Source organism: Zalophus californianus, chromosome X (genome assembly GCF_009762305.2).
Source record: "Zalophus californianus isolate mZalCal1 chromosome X, mZalCal1.pri.v2, whole genome shotgun sequence".
Taxonomy (NCBI): Eukaryota; Metazoa; Chordata; class Mammalia; order Carnivora; family Otariidae; genus Zalophus; species Zalophus californianus.
This window is the reverse complement of record NC_045612.1, coordinates 78765716-78792504: the sequence shown is the minus strand read 5'-3', so window position 1 is coordinate 78792504 and position 26789 is coordinate 78765716. Positions and strand designations below refer to the sequence as shown.

General features: G+C 38.1%; 1 protein-coding gene across 10 annotated transcripts in view; it reads right to left on the bottom strand.

The window, feature by feature from the left end:
- The window catches only part of ARHGEF9 (Cdc42 guanine nucleotide exchange factor 9), a 234645-nt gene that overhangs the window by 72456 nt on the left and 135400 nt on the right, over window positions 1–26789 (bottom strand). For all 10 annotated transcript variants that reach the window (XM_027609069.2, XM_027609072.2, XM_027609063.2 and 7 more), the window contains one exon: window positions 8800–8979. In XM_027609069.2, the coding sequence (XP_027464870.1) occupies window positions 8800–8979 (180 nt within the window). The remainder of the gene's footprint in view (window positions 1–8799; window positions 8980–26789) is intronic.

Sequence of the window (26789 nt, the reverse complement as noted above, 5' to 3'; positions counted from 1 at the left end):
CATTGAGCATGGGATGTCTTTCCATTTGCATTTCTGTGGTGTTGGTTGTTTCTTCTCTCTCATGTATGATTTTATTTATTTAGGTACTTCCCTTTCTTTTTGATGCATCTGGCTAGTGGTTTATCAATTTTACTAATTTTTTCAAAGAACCAGCTTCTGCTTTCATTGATCTATTATATTTTGTTGTTGTTGTTTCTATATCATTTATTTCTGCTCTCATCTTTTTTGTTTCTTTTCTTCTGCTGGCTTTGTGCTTCCTTTGTTGTTCTTTTTTCTAGCTTCTTTAAGTGTAAGGTTAGGTTGTGTATTTGAGATTTTACTTGTTTCATTCTTTTTTTTATTATCATGTTCAGTTAGCCACTGTATATCATTAGTTTTTGATCTGGTGTTCAATGATTCATTAGTTGCATATAACACCCAGTGCTCATCACAACACATGTCCTCCTTAATACCCATCACCCGGCTACCCCCTCCCCCTTGAAACCCTCAGTTTGTTTCCCCCAGTCCAGAGTCTCTCATGGTTCGTCTCCCTCTCTGATTTCTCTGCCTTCCATTTTCCCTCCCTTCTTCTATGGTCCTCCATGCTATTCCTTATCTTCCACATATGAGTGAAACCACATGATAATTGTTTTTCTCTAACTAACTTATTTGACTTAGCATAATACCCTCCAGTTCCATCCATGTCAATGCAAATGGTGGGCATTCATCTTTTCTGATGGCTGAGTAATATTCCATTGTATATATGTACCACAACTTCTTTATCCATTCATCTGTTGAAGGACATCTTAACCCCTTCCACAGTTTGGCTATAGTGGACATTGCTGCTATGAACATTGGGGTGCACATGCCCCTTCTTTTCACTACATCTGTATCTTTGGGGTAAATACCTAGTAGTGCAATTGTTGGGTCATAGAGTAGCTCTCTTTTCAACATCTTGAGGAACCTCCATACTGTTTTTCAGAGTGGCTGTTCCAGCTTGTATTTTCACCAACAGTGTAAGAGGGCTCCCTTTTCTCCACATCCTCACCAACATTTGTTTTTTCCTGTTTTGTTAATTTTGTCAATTCTAACTGATGTAAGGTGGTATCTTATTGTGGTTTTGATTTGTATTTCCCTGATGGCTAGTGATGTTGAACATTTTTTCATGTGTCTGTTAGCCATTTGTATTTCTTCTTTGGTCTCCAAAGAAGACCAAAGAAGTGTCTTTTCATGTCTTCTGCCCATTTCTTGACTGGATTATTTGTTTTTTGGGTGTTGAGTTTGAGAAGTTCTTTATAGATCTTGGATACCAGCCCTTTATCTGATAGGTCATTTGCAAATATCTTCTCCTATTCCGTGGGTTGTCTCTTAGTTTTGTTGACTGTTTCCTTTGCTGGGCAGAAGCTTTTTATCTTGATGAAGTCCCAAAACTTCATTTTTGCTTTTGTTTCCCTTGCCTTTAGAGATGTATCTTGAAAGAAGTTGCTGTGGCCAGTGTCGAAGAGGTTACTGCCTATGTTCTTCTCTAGGATTTTGATGGATTCCTGTCTCACATTGTCTTTCATACATTTTGAGTATCTTTGTGTATGGTGTAAGAGAATGGTCCAGTTTTTTTAAGATTTTATTTATTTATTTATTTATTTATTTATTTATTTATTTATTTATTTATTTGACAGAGAAAGAGGAACACAAGCACGGGGAGTGGGAGAGGGAGCAGCAGGCTTCTCATTGAGCAGGGAGCCTGATGCAGGGCTTGATCCCAGAACCCTGGGATCATGACCTGAGCTAAAGGCAGACGCTTAACAACTGAGTCACCCACCTGCCCCAAGAATGGTCCAGTTTCAATCTTCTGTATGTAGCTGTCCAATTTTCCAAGCACCACTTATTGAAGAGACTGTCTTTTCTTGCTTCTTGAGGAAGGCCTGTATTGCTATATACTTCCCTTTTATGTCCACTTTGGCTGCATCCCAGAGGTTTTGGAGTGTCCTGTTTCATTTTCATTTGTGTCCATGTATTTTTTTTTATTTCTTCTTAATTTCCTGGTTAACGCATTCATTCTTTAGTAAGATGTTCTTTAACCTCCATGTATTTCTCGTCTTTCCAATGTTTTTCTTGTGGTTGACTTCAATTTTCATAGTGTTGTGGTCTGAAAAGATGCATCATATGATCTCAATCTTTCTGTATTTGTTGAGTCCTGATTTGTGAACCAGTGTGTGATCTATTCTGGAGAATGTCCAATGTGCACATGAAAAGAATGTGTATTCTGTTGTTTTAGGATGGAATGTTCTGAATATATCTGTTAAATTCATCCATTCCAGTGTGTCATTCAAAGCCACTGTTTTCTTGTTGATTTTCTGTGTGGATCACTGTAAGTGGGGTGTTAATATCCCCAACTATTATTGTATTACTATCAATTAGTTCCTTTATGTTAATTATTAACTGCTTTATATATTTGGATGCTCCATGTTGGGTGCATGTATATTTACAATTCTTATATCTTCTTGTTGGATTGTCCCCTTTATTATTATATACTATCTTTCTTTTCCTCTTTTTATAGACTTTATTTTGATTTCTATTTTGTATGATTTAAGTATTGCTACCTGGCTTTCTTTTGACATCCACTTGTGTAATAAGTATTTCTCTATCCCCTCACTTTCAATGTGCAGGTGTATTTAGGTCTGAAATGAATATTTTGTAGGCAGCATATAGTTGCATCTTTTATTTTTTAATTCACTCTGTCAACCTATCTTTTGATTGAACATTTAGTCCGTTATATTCAAAGCAATTATTTATGATATGTATTTATTGCCATTTCCTTATCTGCTTTGTAGTTGTTTTTGTAGTTTTTCTCTTATCTTTTCTTCTCCTCTCTTCCATGGTTTCTGTTTTTCTTTAGTGATATACTTGGATTCCTTACTCTATTATTTGCATATCTTTTACTGTTTTTGATTTGTGGTTGCCATTCAGTTTATATGTAACATCTGCTTATAGCAGTGTATATTAAGCAGTGGGTCACTTAATTCTGAACTCATTCTTTACTCCTCTGCCCTCCACATTCCAGATATTTGGTATCATATATCCTTTTATTTTGTGTTTGTCTTGACTGATTTTCACAGCTATTACTAATTATTTTTTGCTTTTGTTTTTCCTGGTTTTCATACTCTTAGTAATGGTTTTTGGTTTCCACTTACAGAATGCCCCTTAACATTTTTTGTAGGTCTGGCTTAGTGGTCATGAATTCTCTTAACTTTTGTTTGTCTGGGAAACTATCTCTCCTTATATTCTGAATGATAGCCTTGCTGGATAAGGTATTCTTGGCGGCAGATTTTTTTTTCTTTCAGCACTTGGAATATTTAGACTACTTCCTTCTGGTATATAAAATTTCTGCTGAAAATTCCTCTGACAGGCATATGGGTTTTTCTTTGTATGCAGCCTTCTTCTTTTTTCTTGCAACATTTAAAATTCTTTCTTTATTACTATTTTTTGCCAATTTAATTACTATGTGTCTTGGTGATGACGTCCTTGGGTTGAATTTGGAGGGGGGGACTCTCTGTACCTCCTGATTCTGGATATCTCTTTCCCTCCCCAGATTTGGGAATTTTCCAGCTATTACTTCCTCAAATACATTTTCTGACCCCCCCACTTCTCTTTCTTCTTCTGGGATCCCTTTAATGCAAATTTTATTACACTTGATGGAGTCACTGAGTTCTCTAAAGCCTATTCTCATTATGTAGTATTTGTCTCTCACCTTTTTAGGACAAACAACTAGCAAAATAGTATATTAAAAGCATGATACACCATGATTAAGTGGGATTTATCCCAATCCAATTCACTATATTAAAATAATAAAATGAAAAATCATATGATCATTTCAATAGATACATGAGTATTTGAAAAAACATATATATGATAAAAAACCACCAGTAAACTAGGATTAGAGAGAAATGCCCCCAATATGATAAAGGCCAACCATGAAAAACCTAAAGCTATAATCATTCTCAATGGTGAAATATTGAATGCTTGTCCCTAAGATCAAGTACAGAACAAAAGATGCCTGCTTTTACCATTTTGCCAGTGCAATAAGACAAGAAAAGGAAAGAGAAGGCATATAGATTGGATATGAGGAAATAAAAACTAATGTAGCATTGTGCATCAACTAATTGTAAAAAAAATTAAAAAAAAACAAAAATAAAATGAAGAAATAAACTGTCTTTGTTCAGAAATGATATAATTATAAGTGTATAAAATCCTAACGAATTGATATAAAATATTATAACCAATTATTAAACTCAGTATTATGTCAGGATTCAGTATTAATACACAAAAATCAGTTGTATTTATCTTGTGTTTATCAATTGTATTTATCTATCATAGGAACAAACTATAGGAAATTGAAATAAAAATACCCTTTATAGTAGCAGCAAAAAAAAAAAAAAAAAAACACCTAGAAATCAATTTTTAAAAATAAGGTCAAGATCTATACCATGAAAACTAGCAACAATGCTAAAAGAAATTATAGAAACATAGATAGATAGATATTTGTTCATAGAGCTGAAAACCTACAAATTTTCCCCAAATTGATCTACAGATTTAATTCTATCCTAATCAAAATGCTTGCAGTGTTTTTTTGCTTGTTTGTTTTTTGGTAGAACTTAGCAAGCTGATTTTCCCCCAGTTTTACTGAGAAAAAATGGACATACATCACTGTATAAATTTAAGGTGTACAGCATGATAGTTTGGATATATATGTTGTGAAATGATTATATAATAGGATAACATCCATCATCTCATACATCCATCTCTCGTTACAATAAAGAGAAGAGAAAGGGGTGCCTGGGTGGCTCAGTCGGTTAAGAGTCCGACTCTTGATCTAGCTCAGGTCTTGATCTCAGGTCATGTGTTCAAGCCCCACATCAGGCTCCATGATGTGGAGCCTACTTAAAAAAAAAAAAAGAAGAGAAAAAATTACTGCTTGTAATGAGATAAATTTCTATAGGAATACAAATCACCTATAATAGCGAAAATTGTTTTGAAGAAGAATTAATTTGGAGCACTTATACTACCTGCTTTCAAGACTTGCTATGAAACTACATTAATCAAGATGGTGTGAGAATTTTTTTAACCTATGAATGGTAATAGATCTTAGCTAGACTTACTGTGATCATTTTGTGATCATTTTGCAATACATAAAAATATCAAAGTAATATGTCATACACCTAAAACTAATACATTATATGTCAATCATATCTCAATTAAAAATAGCAATAAGAAATAACAGTATGGTATTTGTATATGAATACTCACATAGGTCACTGGAATATAATAATGTCCCTAGAAATAAACCCCCACATACATGTTTGATTTTTGACCAACGTGTCCAAGTAATTCAATGTAGGAGTTAAGTTTTTTCAATAAGCCATGCTGGAACAAAACTAGATATCCATTTGGGAAGAAATGAACTGTGACCCTTATTTTGCACCATATATAAAAATAACCTGAAAAAAGATCATAGACCTATATATAATAAACAAAACGACACAACTTCTAATAAGAAAAGAGGAGAAAATCTTTGTGACCTTGGGTTAGGCAAAGTTTTCCTAAATAAGACTCAAAAAACATGAATCATCAAAGAAAACAGTGATACATTGAATTTCAACAAAATTAAAAGTTTATGCTTTTCAAAGACACTGTTAAGAAAATGAAAGGCTAAGCCAAAAACTGGGAGAAAATCTTTCTGATTCACATATCTGACCAACAACTTATGAACAATAAATTAAAAATCTCTCAAAACTGAACAATAAGAAAACAACCTACTTAGAAGTGTGAGAAGGACATGAACAGACCTTTCACCAAAGATTTTATACAAATAGCAAATAAGTACATGAAAAAATACTTAACATCATTAGCCATTAGGGAAATGCAAATTAAAATCACAAGGAAGGGCGCCTGGGTGGCTCAGATGGTTAAGCATCTGCCTTCAGCTCAGGGTCATGATCCCAGGGTCCTGGGATAGAGTCCCACATCGGGCTCCCTGCTCCTTGGGAGCCTGCTTCTCCCTCTGCTTCTCTCTTTCTCTCTCTCTCCCTCTTTCTCTCCCTCTGTCTCTCATGAATAAATAAATAAAATCTTTTAAAAAATTAAATAAATAAATAAATAAATAAATAAAATCACAAGGAAATGCTACTACATATCTATTAGAATGGCTAAAAAACAAACAAACAAAAATAAACACCTAATATGAAACCTAGTAATCCCTCAGATGGAAGCAACCTAGTAAACAACCCAGATATCCTGGAATGCACTAGTGAATGAATGGGTGGTATATTCATACAGTGGAATACTACTAATAAAAAAGAACCAACTACTGATACATGCAACAATAGGATGATATCAAAGGCATTCTGTTAAGTAAAAGAAGCTAAACACAAAGACTACCACTCTCTGATTCCATTTATATGACACTGTAGAAAAAGTAAAATTATGGTGACAGAAAGCAGATCACTGTTTAGCAAGGGCCAGGCATGGGAACAGGGATTGGCTACAAAGGGAGAATAAGAAAACTTAATGAAGTGGTAGAAATGTTCTGTATCTTGATTATATGGTAGTTATACAACTATATACATTTGTTAAAATTCACCAAATTATACACTAAAAATTGGTAAATCTTACTGTATGTAAATTACATCTAAACAAAGCTGATAAAAATGACATTATAGAACTGAATAATAAAAGCATAAACAATCCAATACTTTTAAAAAAGGCAAACTAACATGTAAAATAACTGATAATATAACATGATTAGGTAGGCTTTATTCCAGCAATACAATGTTCATTTAACATATAAAAATTACTCAATCCAAATTCACCACTTTAATAGATTAAAGGGTAAAAGCATGTGATCATTTCAACAGATCAGTGGTAATTTTTGTCCCCCAGGGGATATTTGACAATGTCTGGATGTCTCACAACTGGATGTTGTCACAACTCAGTGGTGTTGGGGTACTACTGGCATTCAGTGGGTAGAGAACAGGAATGCTGTTAAACACACTACAATGCACAGGGCAGGCTCCAACAAAGAACCACTATTCTATATTCTACTTTCCCAATCAAAACTGTGTTTCTGATATCTATACATATTGCTATAAATTACATACGTCTAGTCTGTTGTTTGTTACTGTAACTACATACATCTAGTCTATTGCTCCTTGCAACACAATACCCCACAGTAAGCATCTTCTTTATGTTTTTTATTCATCCCCTGGTGGTAAATACCTAAGTTGCTTCTAATTGCACTCCACCACACACAACACCACCATGCAATTAACAGCCTTGCAAATGCTCCCTCATGAACCTCTGTAAGAATTTCCCTGGGATAAATATGGAAACACTATGTCATATACATGTTGTCATACACTATGTCAACACTATGTCATACACATGTAAATACTGCCCAGGTACTTTCTGAAATGGCTGAACCATTTTAAATACTGTGCAGAGAAAGTTAACTTATCAGGTCTGAGACTACTATTCTTAGAAAGACCTGCTTGGAAGATTGGCTCTTGGCTGGTATATTGGAACATGGATCTCAAGAGGGTTCTCATCATTCCCTGACATGAGTGGCTCACTGTGCCTACACAGTTTGTATACACAATGTGGCTTATGCTGAATACCTGTTTCCCATCTGGGAGTCTGGAACTTTGGTACATTCTAGACAGAGCATGCCTACATGACCAATCCCCCATAAAAATCTTGGGTACTGATTCCCTAATGAGTTTCTCTGGTAGAAAACATTTCACATGTGTTGTCACAACTCATTGCAAGGGGAATTGAGAATGTATCCTATATGACTCCACTGGCAGAGGTGTCTTGGAAGCTTGTCCCTAGTTTCCTCCAGACTTTGTGCCATGTGCCTTTCCTTTCTGCCGATTTTGCTTTGAATCCTTTAGCTATAATAAATCATAACCACAAGTATGACTATATGCTGATTCTTGTGAGTCCTTCTAGGAAATCGCTGAACATAAGAGCAGTCTTAGGGATAGTCCCCCAACAAACATATGGGGAATTTGCAAAAAGATTTACTTCTAGTTGCACACTTTTCTGTGTCATTTGAATTTTGTATCATGTGTACATATTACGTCTTTAAAAATAAATACTTTATACAAAGGAGAAGAATTAGCAGAACAACTAAGTCACCTGTGAATGAAACCAAAAAATGTTTTAGAGAACCACAAAAGTGTACAATGAAACCTTCTTATATTCCAGATGAGGAAGCCCAAAGAAGGTAAGGGACTTACCCAAAGTTACCTAGACAGTCATTACAGATACAGGACTCAAATCCTTGCTTTCCTGTTTCCTAGTGCTCCTTCCTCTAAGTCATATGGTCCCTTTTCCTATATCTGTCACTTCTTCTACCTTATTGCTCTCCTCTATATGTCTTGAAGGGGCCTACTTTCATGCTGACTACATTTCTCAGATTCCTGGATTTTCCATGCAGTGAATATGTGCAGAGTTTCTTCCAAAACAGTTAGTCCCATAGAAACTGAACCCAACAGGTACAGAAAAAAGAAAATGAAGAAAATCCTATTGGTAGCTTTCTTGAAGGAGAGAAAAAAGGGAAGGGAATGGTAAAGAAAAAGTCCTAGGCCAAATCACAGTCCCCTTCCTAAGTCCTCATACCCTGGCAAGGGGGTTACATCAGGGTTATAGGAATCTATCCCCCACCACAGGACAAGGAAGCTGAGCAGGACCAGATAGTTCAGACACGCCTTCCATTTCTTCCTATCCCCTCTCAAAACCCTTACAAAGGGGGAAGATGCTTACGTGCTCCAGGAAGCATGGTCCTATCTCACTGAGGTGGGGGTCATCATTGTTGTACTGTTTCTCCAGGTCTCTCACGAAGCCCATCTGAAACCTGTAGATGTCTTCAATGTTCCCAAAGATTACCTTCAGTTGCTCATCACTGAACATGTCCCTTCTCTTCCGGCATTGCTTCAGGTAGCCCTGCACACAAAGGAAAACACCAGGATGAGGATGTTCCTGACTCCATCAGGGCTTTACCATTTATTAAGCACTAGGAAGGTTCACTCCTACTTTATGAAATAGACAGGGAATAATCATTTCTGTTTTTCATATGAGGAAATTGAGGTTGAAAGAAGGACGTCACTCTACCAGTGAGTTATTAGGAAAGCTGGATCACAAGCAAAGTTCTTCAGAGTACAGAATCCAGAGTATAGAACTTTCCCCTCCATTCTCTATGACAAGGATCCCAAAAGTCATAGGGCCCTTTCTCAGAAGCTGCTTAAGCACATTTTTACTCATTTTAGTAGTCATTGATTTAGCTAGATCCATTAACATCTCAAAAGGCCCCATTTCTTATAGGACCAATCCAAAATGTATTAATAACATTGACAACAATTTGGAAACAGAAGCCAAGTCAGGAAAACTTTGAATTAACAAAGCCAAACCATTCCTTAAAGAGAATGTCTTAGCCATCTAAGATAGCTGAGTAGCAGAGATCATTTTGATGAGCTTGGACAACAAGTCCACAAGTGCCCAAGCATGGTGTTTTTAACAGAGTAAGTGCTCAGGATACATTCATGAATAAACAGACTAATTAATACAGCTAGCCATTGATGAAAGGGTAGATTAAGTGAGATTCTTGATCTGATAAGAGAGTACTAAGATAATACAACCAGACTCAGGGCACACTGTAAGTCAGGGTAAAAAAGAAATAAAAAAGAAAAAAAAAAACACCATCTTCCATTCTGAACCAATTGGTGTAAACTTTTAATGACCACTGTGCTCATTAGAAATCATTAGCACATGAAAATGTTCTTGGTGAGACTAAATTATGGTCACTTACTTTCATCTAAATGTCAAATGTGATTTTTGTAACACCTTAAGTGTTGAAGCCCTAATGAGAAACATTGTACTGACTAACAACTGTCTACACCTCCACTTTGTCTCCTCTTAACACAGCTTCCAATGTAACCATTCATCTCAGCATACCCCAAGAAGATCCTCATTCCTGGCTTCAATGCCCTTTACAAAATCTCACTTCTGTGATCACTTCTCACCCTCCAATTCAGCCATTAAATACTAAGTGTCTTTCAACAATTTGCAAATTAATAGTCTGTGCCTGTGTTGACATATATATAACTAATGGCTACTGTTCTCTTTGGCTGACATGCTCAAGATGTCCTGTATTCATTCACATTCAATTCCTGACCAGGAAAAAGATGCCCTCTATTTCCAGAATACCCTAAGTGCTACTTCTTTTACTGAAGTAGCTCCCAAAATTCTGCCTCCCTAGAAAGCATTCCTTGACTAAGGGATAGAAGAATAAACTACCTGACAGAATGTAACTCCCAGGGTTTGCTTGCTTCTGTCTCCCTCCCCCATCTCTCTTTCTCTCTCTCACCCTATCACCTTTGGAAGTGTATTAGCTATAGTGGAGAAAGGAAAGCAGTGAGCATATCATCTGGCAGGAACTTTTCCATCTCGACATTAGGGGAAGGGACAGAGATTTCCTCATCCCACTCCCAGTGTTCCTCCCTAAGATAGGCCTGTGAGCACAGCTGGACAAAAATGGTAATGTCACATCAGCATGTCATTTCTGCATAAGTAGTAGGTACTGGTAAGTAGCCACACTGGAAGACATAAGAAACCAGCCTGGATAGCTCATTCAACCTCTGAAAAGCCAGTTCAGAAAATACTTAATAGCTCTGTTCACTGCTCCTATTTGAAAGGTCTCAGGGAAATAACAAATTAGCAACACATCCCCAAAGTATAGCAGGGATGCTAGAGCTTAACACCACTGTGGAATATAACAGAAATGAAAAAGAAGGAAAAAAGTGAGTTCTGGTAAAGAAAGAACTGGTAGAGATGTCAGTGTAGCTTCTTAATTTCCTAAATAGGCTATTTATTGCCATTATCCAGAACATAATTTTCTTTCTGTTAGATTATATGTGCTGTATCAAGGGAATATTAGCTATATACGAGGAGAAATGTAACTGCCCATAGGATGGAGGGACTCTAGAGTGTTGTGTCAACTATTTTTCTTAAAAGCTAATGCTAGATATAAATATATTTTGGTGCATTTAGCTTGATGGAATATCATACAGCTATTAAATATGATGATTAGGAAGACTGTCTAAGTCTCTTCAACAAATGGTGTTGGGAAAATTGGACAACCACATGCAGAAGAATGAAACTGGACCATTTTCTGATACTATACATAAAAATAAACTCAAAGTGGATGAAAGACCTAAATGTGAGACAGGAATCCATCAAAATCTTAGAGGAGAAAAGAGGCAGCAACCTCTTTAACCTTGGCTGCAACAAATTTTTGTTAGACATGTCTTCAAAGGAAAGGGAAACAAAAGCAAAAATGAATTATTGGGACTTCATCAAGATAAAAAGCTTCTGTACAGCAAAGGAAACAGTCAATAAAACTAAAAAGCAACCTAAAAGATGGGAGAAGATATTTGCAAATATCTTATCAGATAAAGGGCTAGTATCCAAAATCTATAAAGAACTTATCAAACTCGACACACAAAAAAACCCCCAAAAATCCAGTCAAGAAATGGGCAGAAGACACGAATAGTCATGTCTCCAAAAAAGACATACAAATGGCCAACAGACACATGAAAAAAATAAAAATAAAAACCACAATGAGATACCACATCACACCAGTCAGAATGCTTAAAATTAACAACTCAAAAAACAACAGATGTTGGTGAGGATGCAGAGAAAGGGGAACCCTCTTACACTGTTGGTGGGAATGCAAGCTGGTACAGCCACTCTGGAAAACAATATGGAGGTTCCTCAAAAAGTTGCAAATAGAGCTACTCTATGACCCAGCAATTGCACTACTAGGTATTTATCCAAAGGATATGAACATAGTGATTCCAAGGGGCACATGCACCCCAATGTTCATAGCAACAATGTTCACAATAGCCAAAATATGGAAAGAACTCAGATGTCCATAGACAGATGCATGGCAAAGAAGATGTGGTAGATATATACAATGGAATATTACTCAGCCATCAAAAAGAATGAACTCCTGCCCTTTGCAATGCTGTGGATGGAACTAGATGCTATTATGCTAAGTGAAATAAGTCAAGAGAAAGACAAATACCATATAATTTTACTCATATGTGGAATTTAAGAAACATAATAGATGAACATAGGAGAAGGGAAGGAAAAATAAAATAAGATGAAAACAGAGGAGACAAACCATAAGAGACTCTTAACTATAGAAAACAAACTGAGGGTTGCTAGAAGAGAGGTGGGTGGGGGGATGGGGTAACTGTGTGTTGTGCATTAAGGAGGGCACTTGATGGAATGAGCACTGGGTGTTATATACAACTGATGAATCACTGAATTCTACCTCTGAAATTAATAATATACTATATGTTAATTAAATTAAATTGAATTTAAATAAATTTTTTTAAAAAAGGAAGACTGTCTAGAAAAGAGAGGGAAGATGGCAGCAGAGTAGAACTACAGGCTCCTCTTGTCCCATGTACACTAGATAATTTTCAAATCTCCCTAAATACCCAGACATTGACCTGAAGACTGACAAATCAAACTCCACAACTAGGAAGATAAGAAGCCATATCAAAGAAGGTAGGAAGTGTGGAGGCATGGTTTACGGAAAAACCAGACTGTGGGTGCTGTGGAGGGGAGGAAGCAGTGGTTTCAGAGAAGGGTGAGAAAGAGTGGAACACATAGGGGAATGCAGAAGGAGAAATTTTCCCAAAAGCCATTGGCTTGGAAAACAAAAGGGGCTGGTGGGCGCCTGGGTGGCTCAGTTGGTTAAGCGACTGCCTTCGGCTCAGGTCATGATCCTGGAGTCCCGGGATCGAGTCCCACATTGGGCTTCCTGCTCAGCAGGGAGTCTGCTTCTCTCTCTGACCCTCTTCCCTCTCGTGCTTTCTCTCTCTCATTCTCTCTCTCTCTCTCAAATAAATAAATAAAATATTTTTAAAAAGGAGGGGCTGAATTTTGCCAGTTCTTGCAACCACTGGGACATAAGGCCTGGAGATTTAAAGGTCAGTGGGCTTGGCTAAGATAGAGCTTGGAGAACACTGCCCTGTTCCTGGACAGAAGGCAGGCAAAAAACCTAGGGCATAAGGCATGGAAACAGTGATTTGAAGAATGCCTGGGGCACACAGTGGGGAGATTATTTGTTCTTCTTAGAGCTTCCTGAGAGGCAGCATTCACCGAGACACATCTCCAGGAACAAAGGAGCTGGTTGGCACCATTTCCCTGCTCTGCCCCTCAGCATAAACATAGAGCCACCTACCAGAAGCAGCACAGCACTGACAATGGCTGCCTAACTTGCTTACAACAATCACACACCCCTGTGCTCTGGCGAGACTGCCCTTCTCAGTCAAACTTGCCTTAGTCCCAGTGCAGCAGGCACCTCCCCCAGAAGACCAGCAGAAACCCTTGCCCACACTACATGTCTAAAGCCTGCTGTTTAAAAGGTCAGCATACTTGGCTGGGATAGAGGCAGAAGAGCACTGCACTATTCCTGGGGAGAAGACAGGCAAAAAGCCCAGAGGCAAACAGCATGAAAAGAACTATCTGAAAAACACCTGAGGAACACAGGAAGGAGATTATTGGCTCTTCTCTGAGAGGCAGCATTCATGGAGACACCTCTCCGGGTACAAAGGAGGTGGCTGGCAATATTTTTCTCCCCTCATCCTCAGCATAAACCCAGAGCCACCTGCGAGAAGGAGCCCAGTGCAGACACTGGTTGCCTAACTTGCTTATACCAAGTCCCACATCCCTGTGCTTTGGCAGAACGGCCATCTTCAGTCAAGTTTGCCTCAGTCCCAGCATGGCAGGCCACTCCCCCAGAAGATCAACACAAATCCCGGCCTACACCATGTCTCCCAACCAGAGAGTTCTGCAAGGCCTCAACTCTCATGGAAGTAATATCAGGTCTCATTTCACAAGGAGACCAGGGCACACCTAGTTAAAACTAGCCATACACAGGCCAAGGACCAAACACTGCCCACTGCAGACAAGGAGAGCCATTGCAAATGACTGGCCTGAAGGACAGCGCAGCCAAAACACAACAGGACAGGACACTAAGCACACACCAGAAACATTCACTGAAGCACCAGGCCCTGAACATTATATGACCTGTTCTTCAAAAAGCCATTACTTTCAAGAGCAGGGAACATAACGAGCTTTTCTAACACAGAAAAGAAGTCAGAGAAATAGACAAAATGCCAAGATGGAGGAATTTATCCCAAATGAAAGAACAGGAGAAGGCTGTGGCTGGAGATCTAAGTGAAACAGATGTAAAAACAAACAAACAAACAAACAAACAAACAAACAAACAAACAAAAACATTCCTGATGGAGAATTAAAAGCACCAATCATAAGGATACTCTCTGGGCTTGAGAAAAGAATGGAAGACTTCAGGGAGGCACTTCCTACACAGAAAAAAGATTTAGAAAACAGTCAGAAATGAAGAATGCAATAACTGAAATTGGACATAAGCTTAATGCAATAAACACCAGGCTGGAAAAGCAGAGGAATAATTAGTGATACAGAAAACAAAATAATGGAAAATAATCTGAACATGAGAAAGAAGAATTATGCTACATGAGAATACAGAGGGAAGACAGTGACACCATCAAACATTATAGCATTCATATTATAGGAGTTCCAGAAGAAAAGAGAAAGGGGGTAGAAAATTTGAGAAATAAGAGCTAAAAATGTACCTAATCTGGGGAAGGAAATAAACATCCAGATCGAAGAGGCATAGAGAACTCCCATCAAAATCAACAAAAGCAGGCTAACACCAAGACATATTGTAATTAACTTGGCAAAATATAGTAATAAAGAAAAACTCTAAAAAGCAGCAAGACAAAAGAACTCCTTAACTTACAAGGGAATATCCATAAGGCTATCCAGAGATTTTTCAACAGTAACGTGGCAAGCCAGAAAGAGGTGGCATGATATATTCTACATGAGGAATAGGAAAAAACTGCAGCCAAGAATACTCTATCCAGTAAGGTTATCATTCAGAATAGGAGAGATAAAGAGTTTCCAAGACAAACAAAAACTAAAGGAATTTGTGAACACTAAACCAGCATTGCAAGAAATATTAAAGGGGATTCACTGAGTGGGGAGAAAGCCAAAAGTAAAAAAGACCAGAAGGAAACAGAGACAATCTACAGGAACAGTGACTTAAGAGGTAAGGAACAATAAAATAAAATGAAAACAGAGGGGGAGACAAACCATTGCATACAGTGGCACTAAATTCATATATTTCAATAATTACTCTGAATGTAAACAGACTAAACATTCCAATCAAAAGACATAGGATGTCAGAATGGATAAAAAAAGAACCATTGATATGCAGCTTACAGGAGACTCATTTTGAGCCAAAGTCACGTCCAGATTGAAAATGAGGGGATGGTGATAGGTATTAAGGAGGCACATGTGATGAGTGTTATGTGTAACTGGGTGTTATGTGTAACTGATGAATCATTGAACACTACATCAAATAACTGATGATGTATTATACAGTGGGTAATTGAACATAATAAAAAAAAAGAAAGAAAATGAGGGGATGGAGAAGAATTTATCATGCCAATGGACACCTAAAGAAAGATGGAGTATCTACTCTTATAACAGACAAACTAGATTTTAAACCAAAGACTGTAATAAGAGATGAAGAAGTATACTATATCATAATAAAAGAGTTTATCTAACAAGAAGATCTACAATTAAAAATATATATGCTCCTGGGCACCTGGGTGGCTCAGATGGTTAAGCGTCTCCCTTCAGCTCAGGTCATGATCCCAGGGTCCTGGGATCGAGTCCCACATCGGGCTCCCTGCTCCTTGGGAGCCTGCTTCTCCCTCTGCCTCTCTCTCTCTCTGTCTCTCATTAATAAATAAATAAAATCTTTAAAAAATATATATATATATGCTCCCAACATGGGAGTAGCCAAATATATAAACCAATTAAAAACAAAATGAAAGAAACTCATTGATAATAATACAATAACAGTAGGGGAAATTAACACCCCACTCACAGAAATGGACAGAACATCTAAGCAGAAGATCAACAAGGAAACAAGGGCTTTGAATGACAACCTGGACCAGATGGACTTCACAGATATATTCAGAGCATTTCATTCCAAATCAGCAGAATACATACCCTTCTTGAGAGCACATGGAACATTCTCCAGAATAGATCATATACTGGGTCACAAATAAGGTCTCAACAGGTACCAAAAGACTGAGATCATACCATGCATATTTTCAGACCACAGTACTTTAAAACTTAAAGTCAACCACAGGAAAAAAATTGGAAGGACCACAAACATGGAAGTTAAATAATATCCTACTAAAGAATGAATGAATCAACCAGGAAATTAAAGAATAATTTAAAAAAATACATGGAAGCAAATGAAAATGAAAACGCAACAGTTCAGAACCTTTGGGATTTAGCAAAGGCAGTCCTAAGAAGGAAGTATATGGCAATACACACCTTTCTCAAGAAACTAGAAAGTCTCAAATGCACAACCTAACCTCACACCTAAAGAAGCTGGAAAAAGAACAACAAATAAAGTCTAAATCCAGCAGGAGAAGAGAAATAATAAAGATTAGAGCAGAAATCAATGATATAGAAATAAAAAACACAGTACAACAGATAAATGAAATTAGGAGCTGGTTTGTTGAAAGAATTAATAAGACTGATAAGCCCCTAGCTAGATTTATCAAAAAGAAAAAAGAAAGGACCCAAATAAATAAAATCATAAATGAAAGAGGAGAGAACACATCCAACACCACAGAAATACAAACAACATTAGAAGAATATTATGAGAAATTATATGCTAACAAATTAAGCAACTGGAAGAAATAGATACATTCCTAGCAACATATACACAACCAAAACTGAAACAGGAAGAAATAGAAAATTTGAACAAACCCATAGCCAGCAAAGAAATTGAAGCAGTAATCAAAAATCTCCCAAGAAACAAGAGTCCAGGGCCAGATGGCCTCCCAGAATTCTACGAAATCTTTAAAGAATAATTAATATGTACACTTCTGAAACTTTCAAAAAATACAAATGGAAGGAAAACTTGCAAACTCATTATACAAGGCCAGCATTACCTTGATCCCCAAACCAAAGACTCCATCAAAAAGGAGAATTACAGACCAATAGCCCTAATGAACATGGATGACAAAATTCTCACCAAGATACTAGCTAATAGAATACAACTTTACATTAAAAGGATTAACAATGACCAAGTGAGATTTATTCCTGGGCTGTAAATTTGGTTCAACATCTGCCAATCAACCAATGTGATACATGAAAGTAATAAAAGAAAGGATAAGAATCTAAGAATCATATGATTCTCTAAGTATATGCAGAAAAAGCATTCCTTCTTGATAAAAACTCTCCACTGTCTAGGGAGAGAGGGAACAAACCTCAATATCATAAAAACCATATAGGAAAAAAAAAAGTGAATATCATCCTCGACAGGGAAAAACGAAGAGCTTTTCCCCTAAGTTCAGGAACATGACAGGAATGTCCATTCTCACCAATGTTGTTCAGCACAGTACTGCAAGTCCTAGCCTACACAATCAGACAAAAAAAAAAAAAAAAAGAAATAAAAGGCATCCAAATCATCAAAGAAGTCAAACTCTCACTCCTTGCAGATGACATAATACTCTATGTAGAAAACCCAAAAGGCTCCACCAAAAACTCCTACAACTGATACAGGAATTCAGAAAAGTTGCAGGATATAAAATCAATGCACAGAGGTCAGTTGCATTTCTATACACTAAAAATGAAGCAGAAGAAAGAGAAATTAAGGAATCAATCCTATTTACAACTGCACCAAAAACTATAACATACCTAGTAATAAACCTAATGAAAGAGGCAAAGGATCTGTACTCTGAAAACTATACAGTACTTATGAAAGAAATAGAAGAAGACACAAAGAAATGGAAAAACATTCCATACTCATGGACTGGAAGAACAAACATTGTTAAAATGTCTATGCTACCCAAAGCAGTCTACACATTCAATGCAATCCCTATCAATATACCATCAGCATTTTTCACAGAGCTGGAACAAACAATCCTAAAATTTGTATAGAACCAGAAAAGATCCCAAATAGCCAAAGGAATGTTGAAAAAGAAAATTGGAGCTGGTGGCATCACAATTTTGGATTTCAAGCTGTATTACAAAGCTGTAAACATCAAGACAGTACGGTACTAGCACAAAAACAGACACATAGGTCAATGAAACAGAATAGGAAATGCAGAAATGGACACTTAACTCTATGGTCAACTAATCTTTGACAAAGCAGGAAAAAACAGTCTCTTCAACAAATGGAGTTGGGAAAATTGGACAGCCACATGCAGAAGAATGAAACAGGATGACTTTCTTACACCATACACAAAAGTAAACTTAAAATGGATGAAAAACCTCAATGTGAATCCATCAAAATCCTAGAGGAGAGCGGCACCTGGATGGCTCAGTCATTAAGCATCTGCCTTCGGCTTAGGTCATGATCCCAGGGTCCTGGGATTGAGCCCCACATCAGGCTCCCTGCTCACTGGGAAGCCTGCTTCACCCTCTCCCACTCGCCCTGCTTGTGTTCCTACTCTCACTATCTCTCTCTCTGTCAAATAAATTTAAAAAATCTTAAAAATCTTTAAAAAAAAGTCTGGCGAGGGCGTGGAGCAAGATGGCAGAGGAGTAGGAGACCTGGGTTTCTTCTGGTCTCAGGAATTCAGCTGGAGAGGGATCAAACCATTCTGAACACCTACAAACTAAACAGGAGATTGAAGAAAAGAATAGCAACAACTCTCTGAACAGAAAAGTGATCACTTTCTGGAAGGTACGACGTGTGGAGAAGTGAATCCGAGGCAATATATGGGAGGACAGACGGCAGGGGAGGGGACTTCCATCCGCTGCTTCTGGCAAGTGATAGAGCAGAGGAGCACAAAATCGGAACTTTTAGAAGTCGGCTCTGCTGAGGGATGTCGCTCCAGTGGCTAAGCGGGGAGTGGAACACTCGCAGGAACAGTGTGGTCTCAGGACCCTCGGGGTCACAGAAAGACTGGGGGTGCCTGAGTGCGGAAGAGCTCCGAGGAATCAGAGGGGGGAAGCCGGATGCAGAAATGGAGCCAAGGCGCGGGCTCTCAGCTCGGGGTCGCAATAAACCGTGATCCGGGGCAGTCGGGCCACTGCTCTTCCAGCAGGGACCCAACAATTGGCAGATCCGGGGAGACTCCCCTTCCTCCCCTGGGAGGAGTGGCACAGGAGCACACTGCAGGGATCTGCTTGGTTTGGAGACTCCACACGGGGTCGTGTGCCAGAGATAGAAATGCTAGGTCACAGGCTGGGTGAGCACAGAGTGCGGCCGGAGATTGGGGAGATGGGAGTGACTGACTGCTTTTCTCTGGGAGCGCACTTAGGAGTGCGACCCCGAGGTCTCGGCTCCTCCCAGGGGTGGAGATTCAGAGGCCGCCATTTTCACTCTTCTCCTCCAAAGCTGTACAAAAAGCTTGCAGGGAACAAAAGCATCCAAGAGCAAACCTGAGCAGATTACTTAGCCCAGACCAGCAAGGGTGGGGCAATTCCACCTCCAGCAGACATTTGGGAACCACAGCAACAGGCCCCTCCCCCAGAAGATCAGCAAGACAGCCAGCCAAGACCAAGTTTACCAATCAACGAAGACAGCAGAACTCCAGCGCTAGGGGAATACCGACATAGAATTCATGGCTTTTTTACCATAATTCTTTAGTCTTTCAAAGTTAATTTTTTTACATTTTTTTTAATTTTTCTTTTTCCCTTTTTCAACCAATCTTATCAATCACTATTTTAAAAAAATCTTTTTTTATTTTTCATTTCTAGAGTGATATTTTATCCCTTCATACTAATTACCTTTATTTTTGGCATATATATATATATATATATATATATATAAGTTCTCCTCTCTTTAAAATTTTGAGATACGGTTTCTTCTAACAGATCAAAGTATACCCTAAATCTCTACTGTATGGCTTTGTTCTAGTCTCCTGCATGATCACATTCTCTCCATTTTTTTTCTTTTTTTTAAAAAACCTCTTCTTTCTTTTTTCAAAAAAATCTTATCAATTCCTTTTATAAAATCTTTTATAATTTTCATCTTTACAATCATATTGCATCCCTTCATCGTATTAACCCTTATTTTTCTACATATATAAGTTTTTCTTTAAAATTTTGGGAGGCACTTTCTTCTAACAGACAAAAGTACACCCAAAATCTAGTGTGTGGCACTGATCTATGCACCAGCCTGATCATATCTGATATTGTTTTTTTTTGTTGTTCTGTTTTTGTTTGTTTTTAACTATTTCTTTTTTTTTCTTTTTCTTTTTTCTTTCTTTCCCTTTCTTTCCCCTCAGTTAGAGGTCTTTTCTGTTTGTTTAGAGTATATTTCCTGGGGACGTTGTTACCCTGTTAGCATTTTGTTCTCTCATTCATCTATTCTCCTCTGGACAAAATGACAACATGGAAAAAATAATCTCAACAAAAAGAACAAGAGGCTGTACCGACTGCCAGGGACCTACTCAGTACAGACATTAGTATGATGTCAGAACTAGAGTTCAGAAGGATGATTTTAAGGATACCAGCTGGGCTTGATAAAAGCATGGAAGTTATTAGAGAAACATTTTTTGGAGAAATAAAAGAACTAAAATTTAACCAAGTCAAAATCAAAAAGGCTAATAATGAGGTGCAATAAAAATTGGGGGCTCTGCTAGGATAAATGAGGCAGAAGAGAGAATTAGTGATACAGAAGACCAAAAGATGGAAAATAAAGAAGCTGAGAAAAAGAGATAAACAACTACTGCATCACGAGGGCTGAGTTCAAGAGATAAGTGATACCATAAGATGAAAAAACATTAGAATAATTGAGATCTCAGAAGAAGAAGAAAGAGAGAGACGGGCAGAAGGTATATTGGAGCAAATTATAGCAGAGAACTGCCCTAATATGGGGAAGGAAACAGGTATCAAAATCCAGAAAGCACAGAGAACCCCTCTCAAAATCAATAAAAACAGGTCAACACCCCGACATCTAATAGTAAAACTTATGAGTCTGAGAGACAAAGAGAAAATCCTGAAAGCAGCTCGGGAGAAGAGATCTGTAACCTACAATGGTAGAAACATTAGATTGGCAACAGACTTATCCACAGAGACCTGGCAGGCCAGGAAGGACAGGTATGATATCTTCAGAGCACTAAACGAGAAAAATATGCAGCCAAGAATACTATATCCAGCTAGGCTGTCATTGAAAATAGAAGGAGAGATAAAAAGCTTCCAGGACAAACAAAAACTAAAAGAATTTGCAAAAACAAAACCAGCTCTACAAGAAATATTGAAAGGGGTGCCCTGAGCAAAGAGAGAGCCTAAAAGTAACATAGACCAGAAAGGAACACAGACAATATACAGTAACAGTCACCTTACAGGCAATACAACAGCACTAAATTCATATAGTTCAATAGTTACTCTGAATGTAAATGGGCTAAATGCCCCAATCAAACAACACAGGCTAACAGATTGGATAAAAAAACATGACTCATCGATATGCTGTCTGCAAGAGACTCATTTTAGACCCAAAGACACCCCCACATTGAAAGTGAAGGGGTGAATACAATTTACCATGCTAATGGACACCAAAAGAAAGCTGGGGTGGCAATCCTTATATCAGACAAATTAGATGTTAAACAAAAGACTGTAGGGCACCTGGGTGGCTCAAATGGTTAAGCGTCTGCCTTCGGCTCAGATCATGATCCAAGGGTCCTGGGATCGAGTCCCGCATTGGGCTCCCTGCTCCTTGGGAGCCTGCTTCTCCCTCTGCTTCTCTCTCTCTCTCATGAATAAATAAATAAAATCTTAGGGAAAAAAAAAGACTGTAATAAGAGATGAGGAAGGACACTATATCCTACTTAAAGGGTCTATCCAACAAGAAGATCTAACAATTGTAAATATCTATGCCCCTAACATGGGAGCAGCCAATTATATAAGGCAATTAATAACAAAAGCAAAGAAACACATTGACAACAATACAATAATAGTGGGGGACTTTAACACCCCCCTGACTGAAATGGACAGATCATCTAAGCAAAAGATCAACAAGGAAATAAAGACTTTCAATGACACACTGGACCAAATGGACTTCACAGATCTATTCAGAACATTCCATCCCAAAGCAACAGAATACACATTCTTCTCTAGTGCCCATGGAACATTCTCCACAATACATCACATCCTAGGTCACAAATCAGGTCTCAACCGGTACAAAGAGACTGGGATCATTCCCTGCATATTTTCAGACCACAATGCTTTGAAACTAGAACTCAATCACAAGAGGAAAGTCGGAAAGAACTCAAATACATGGAGGCTAAAGAGCATCCTACTAAAGAATGAAAGGGTCAACCATTAAATTAAGGAAGAATTTAAAAAATTCATGGAAACAAATGAAAATGAAACACAACTGTTCAAAATCTTTGGGATACAGCAAAGGCAGTCCTAAGAGGAAAGTATAGAGCAATACAAGCTTTTCTCAAGAAATAAGAGAGGTCTCAAATACACAACCTAACCCTACACCTAAAGGAGCTGGAGAGAGAACAGCAAATAAAGCCTAAACCCAGCAGGAGAAGAGAAATAATAAAGATCAGAGCAGAAATCAATGAAACAGAAACAAAAAGAACAGTAAAACAGATCAACAAAACAAGGAGCTGGTTCTTTGAAAGAATTAACAAGATTGATAAACCCCTGGCAGACTTATCAAAAAGAAAAGAGAAATGACCGAAATCAACAAAATCATAAATGAAAGAGGAGACATCACAACCAATACCAAAGAAATACAAACAATTATAAGAACATATTATGAGCAACTCTATGCCAGTAAATTAGATAACCTGGAAGAAATGGATGCATTCCTAGAGATGTATCAACTACCAAAACTGAAGCAGGAAGAAATAGAAAACCTGAACTGACCTATAACCACTAAGGAAATTGAAGCAGTCATCAAAAATCTCCCAATAAATAAAAGCCCAGGGCCAGATGGCTTCCCAGGGGGAATTCTACCAAACATTTCAAGAAGAATTAATACCTATTTTTCTGAAACTGTTACAAAAAATAGAAATGGAAGGAAAACTTCCAAAATGTTTTATGAGGCCACCATTACCTTGATCCCCAAACCAAAGACCCCATCAAAAAGGAGAAATAAGACCAATATCCCTGATGAACATGGATGCAAAAATTCTCACCAAAGTACTAGCCAATAGGATCCAACAGTATATTAAAGCATTATTCACCACGACCAAGTGGGATTTATCCCTGGGCTGCACGGTTGGTTCAACATCCACAAATCAATCAATGTGATAGAATACATTAATAAAAGAAAGATCAAGAACCATATGATCCTCTCAATCGATGCAGAAAAAGCATTTCACAGAGTACAGCATCCTTTCTTGATCAAAACTCTTCAGAGTATAGGGATAGAGGGTACATACCTCAATATCATAAAAGCCATCTATGACAAACTCAGAGCGAATATCATTCTCAATGACGGAAAACTAAGAGCTTTCCTCCTAAAGTCAGGAACATGGCAGGGATATCCACTATCACCACTGCTGTTCAACACATTATCAGAAATCCTAGCCACAGCAATCCGACAGCAAAAAGAAATAAAAGGCATCCAAATTGGCAAAGAAGAAGTCAAACTCTCACTGTTTGCAGATGATATGATACTTTATGTGGAAAACCCAAAAGACTCCTCTCCAAACCTGCTCGAACTCATACAGGAATTCAGTAAGGTGGCAGGATATAAAATCAATGCACAGAAATAAGTGGCATTCCTATACACCAACAACAAGACAGAAGAAAGAGAAATTAAGGAGTGAAACCCTTTTACACTTGCATCCAAAACCATAAGATACCTAGGAATAAATCTAACCAAAGAGGCAAAGAATCTGTACTCAGAAACCTGTAAAATAGGAAAGAAATTGAGGAAAACACAAAGAAATGGAAAAACGTACCATGCTCATGGATTGGAAGAAAAACATTGTGAAGATGTCAGTGCTACCTAGAGCAATCTACACATTCAATACAATCCCAATCAAAATGCCATCTACTTTTTTCAAAGAAATGGAACAAATAATCCTAAAATTTGTATGGAACCAGAAAAGACCTCGAATAGGCAGAGGAATGTTGAAAAAGAAAAGCAAAGCTGGTGGCATCACAATTCCAGACTTCAAGCTCTATTACAAACCTGTTATCATCAAAACAGTATGGTACTGACACAAAAACAGACACATAGATCAATGGAACAGAATAGAGAGCCCAGGAATGGACCCTCAACTCTATGGTCAACTCATCTTTGACAAAGCAGAGAAGAATATCCAATGGTGAAAGGACAGTCTCTTTAACAAATGGTGTTGGGAAAATTGGACAGCCACATGCAGAAGAATGAAACTGGACCACTTCCTTACGCCACACACAAAAATAGACTCAAAATGGTTGAAAGACCTAAATGTGAGACAGGAGTCCATCAATATCCTAAAGGAGAACACAGGGAGCAACCTCTTCGACCTCAGCTGCAGCAACATCTTCCTAGAAACATCACCACAGGCGAGGGAAGCAAGGGCAAAAATGAACTATTGGGACCTCATCAATATAAAAAGCTTTTGCACAGCAAAAGAAACAGTCAACAAAACCAAAAGATAACTGACAGAATGGGAGAAGATATTTGCAAATGACATATCACATAAAGGGCTAGTATCCAAAATCTATAAAGAACTTCTTAAACTCAACACCCAAAGAACAAATTATCCAATCAAGAAATGGGCAGAAGACATGAACAGACATTTTTCCAAAGAAGACATCCAAATGGCAAACAAACACATGAAAAATGCTCAACATCACTCGGCATCAGGGAAATCCAAATCAAAACCTCAATGAGATATCACCTCATACTAGTGAGAATGGCTAAAATTAACAAGTCAGGAAATGGCAGATGTTGGTGGGGATGCAGAGAAAGGGGAACGCTCCTACACTGTTGGTAGGAATGAAAGCTGGTGCAGCCACTCTGGAAAACAGTGTGGAGGTTCTTCAAAAAGTTGAAAATAGAGCTACCATACGATCCAGCAATTGCAGTAGTGGGTATTTACCGCAACGATACAAATGTAGGGATCTGAAGGGGTATGTGTACCCCGATGTTTATAGCAGCAATGTCCACAATAGCTGTGGAATGTGCCACGATGTCCATCGACAGAAGAACGGATAAAGAAGATGTGGTATATATATACAATGGAATATTATGGAGCCATCAAAAAGAATGAAATCTTGTCATTTGCAACAATATAGATGGAACAGGAGTGTATTTTGTTGAGCGATATACGTCAATCAGAGAAAGACATGTATCATATGACTTCACTGATATGAGAAATTCTTAATCTCAGGAAACAAACTGAGGGTTGCTGGAGTGGTGGGCGGTGGGAGGGATGGGGTGTTTGGGTGATAGACATTGGGGAGGGTATGTGCTATGGTGAGCACTGTGAATTGTGCAAGACTGTTGAATCAGAGATCTGTACCTCTGAAGCAAATAATACATTATATGTTAAAAAAATAGAAGAAGAAGAAGATAGCAGCAGGGTAAGAATGAAGTGGGGGAATCAGAGGGGGAGACGAACCATGAGAGACAATGGACTCTGAAAAACAAACTGAGGGTTCTAGAGGGGAGGGGGGTGGGAGGATGGGTTAGCCTGGTGATGGGTATTAAAGAGGGCACATTCTGCATGGAGCACTGGGTGTTATATGCAAACAATGAATCATGGAACACTACATCAAAAACTAATGATGTAATGTATGGTGATTAACATAACATAATAAAAAAAAATCTTAAAAAAAATCCTAGAGGAGAACACAGGCAGCAACCTCTTTGAACTCAGCCACAGCAACTTCTTGCTAGACAAATCTCCAAAGGCAAGGGAAACAAAAGCAGAAATGAACTGCTGGGACTTCACCAAGATTAAAAGCTTCTGCATGGAAAGGAAACAGTCAACAAAACTAAAAGGCCACCTATGGAATGAGAAAAGATATTTGCAAATGACATAACAGATAAAGGCCTGGCATCCAAAATCTATAAAGAACTTCTAAACTCAACACCCAAAAAACAAATAATCCAGTCAAGAAATGGGCAGAAGACATGAACAGACCCTTCTCCAAAGAAGATACATAAATGACTGACAGACACATGAAAAATTGCTCCACATTACTTGTCATCAGGGAAGTACAAATCAAAACCACGGTGAGATACCACCTTACACCACTTAGAATGGCTAAAATCAACAAGACCGGGAACAACAAATGTTGGCTTGGATGTGGAGAAAGGGGAACCCTCTTACCTGTTAGTTGGAACGCAAGTTACGGCAGCTACTCTGGAAAACAGTATGGACATTCCTCAAGAAGTTAAAAATAGTAGCTACCTTATGACCCAGCAATTGCACTACTGGGTATTTACCCCAGAGAAACAGATGTAGTGAAATGAAGGGCCACCTGCACCCCAATGTTCATAGCAGCAATGTCCACAACAGCCAAACTGTGGAAAGAGCCAAAATGTCCTTCAAAAGATGAATGGATAAAGAAGATGTGGTTCACATATACAATGGAATATATTACTCAGCCATCAGAATGGATGAATACCCACAATTCGCATTGACATGGATGGAACTGGAGGGGATTACACTAAGTGAAATAAGTCACTCAGAGAA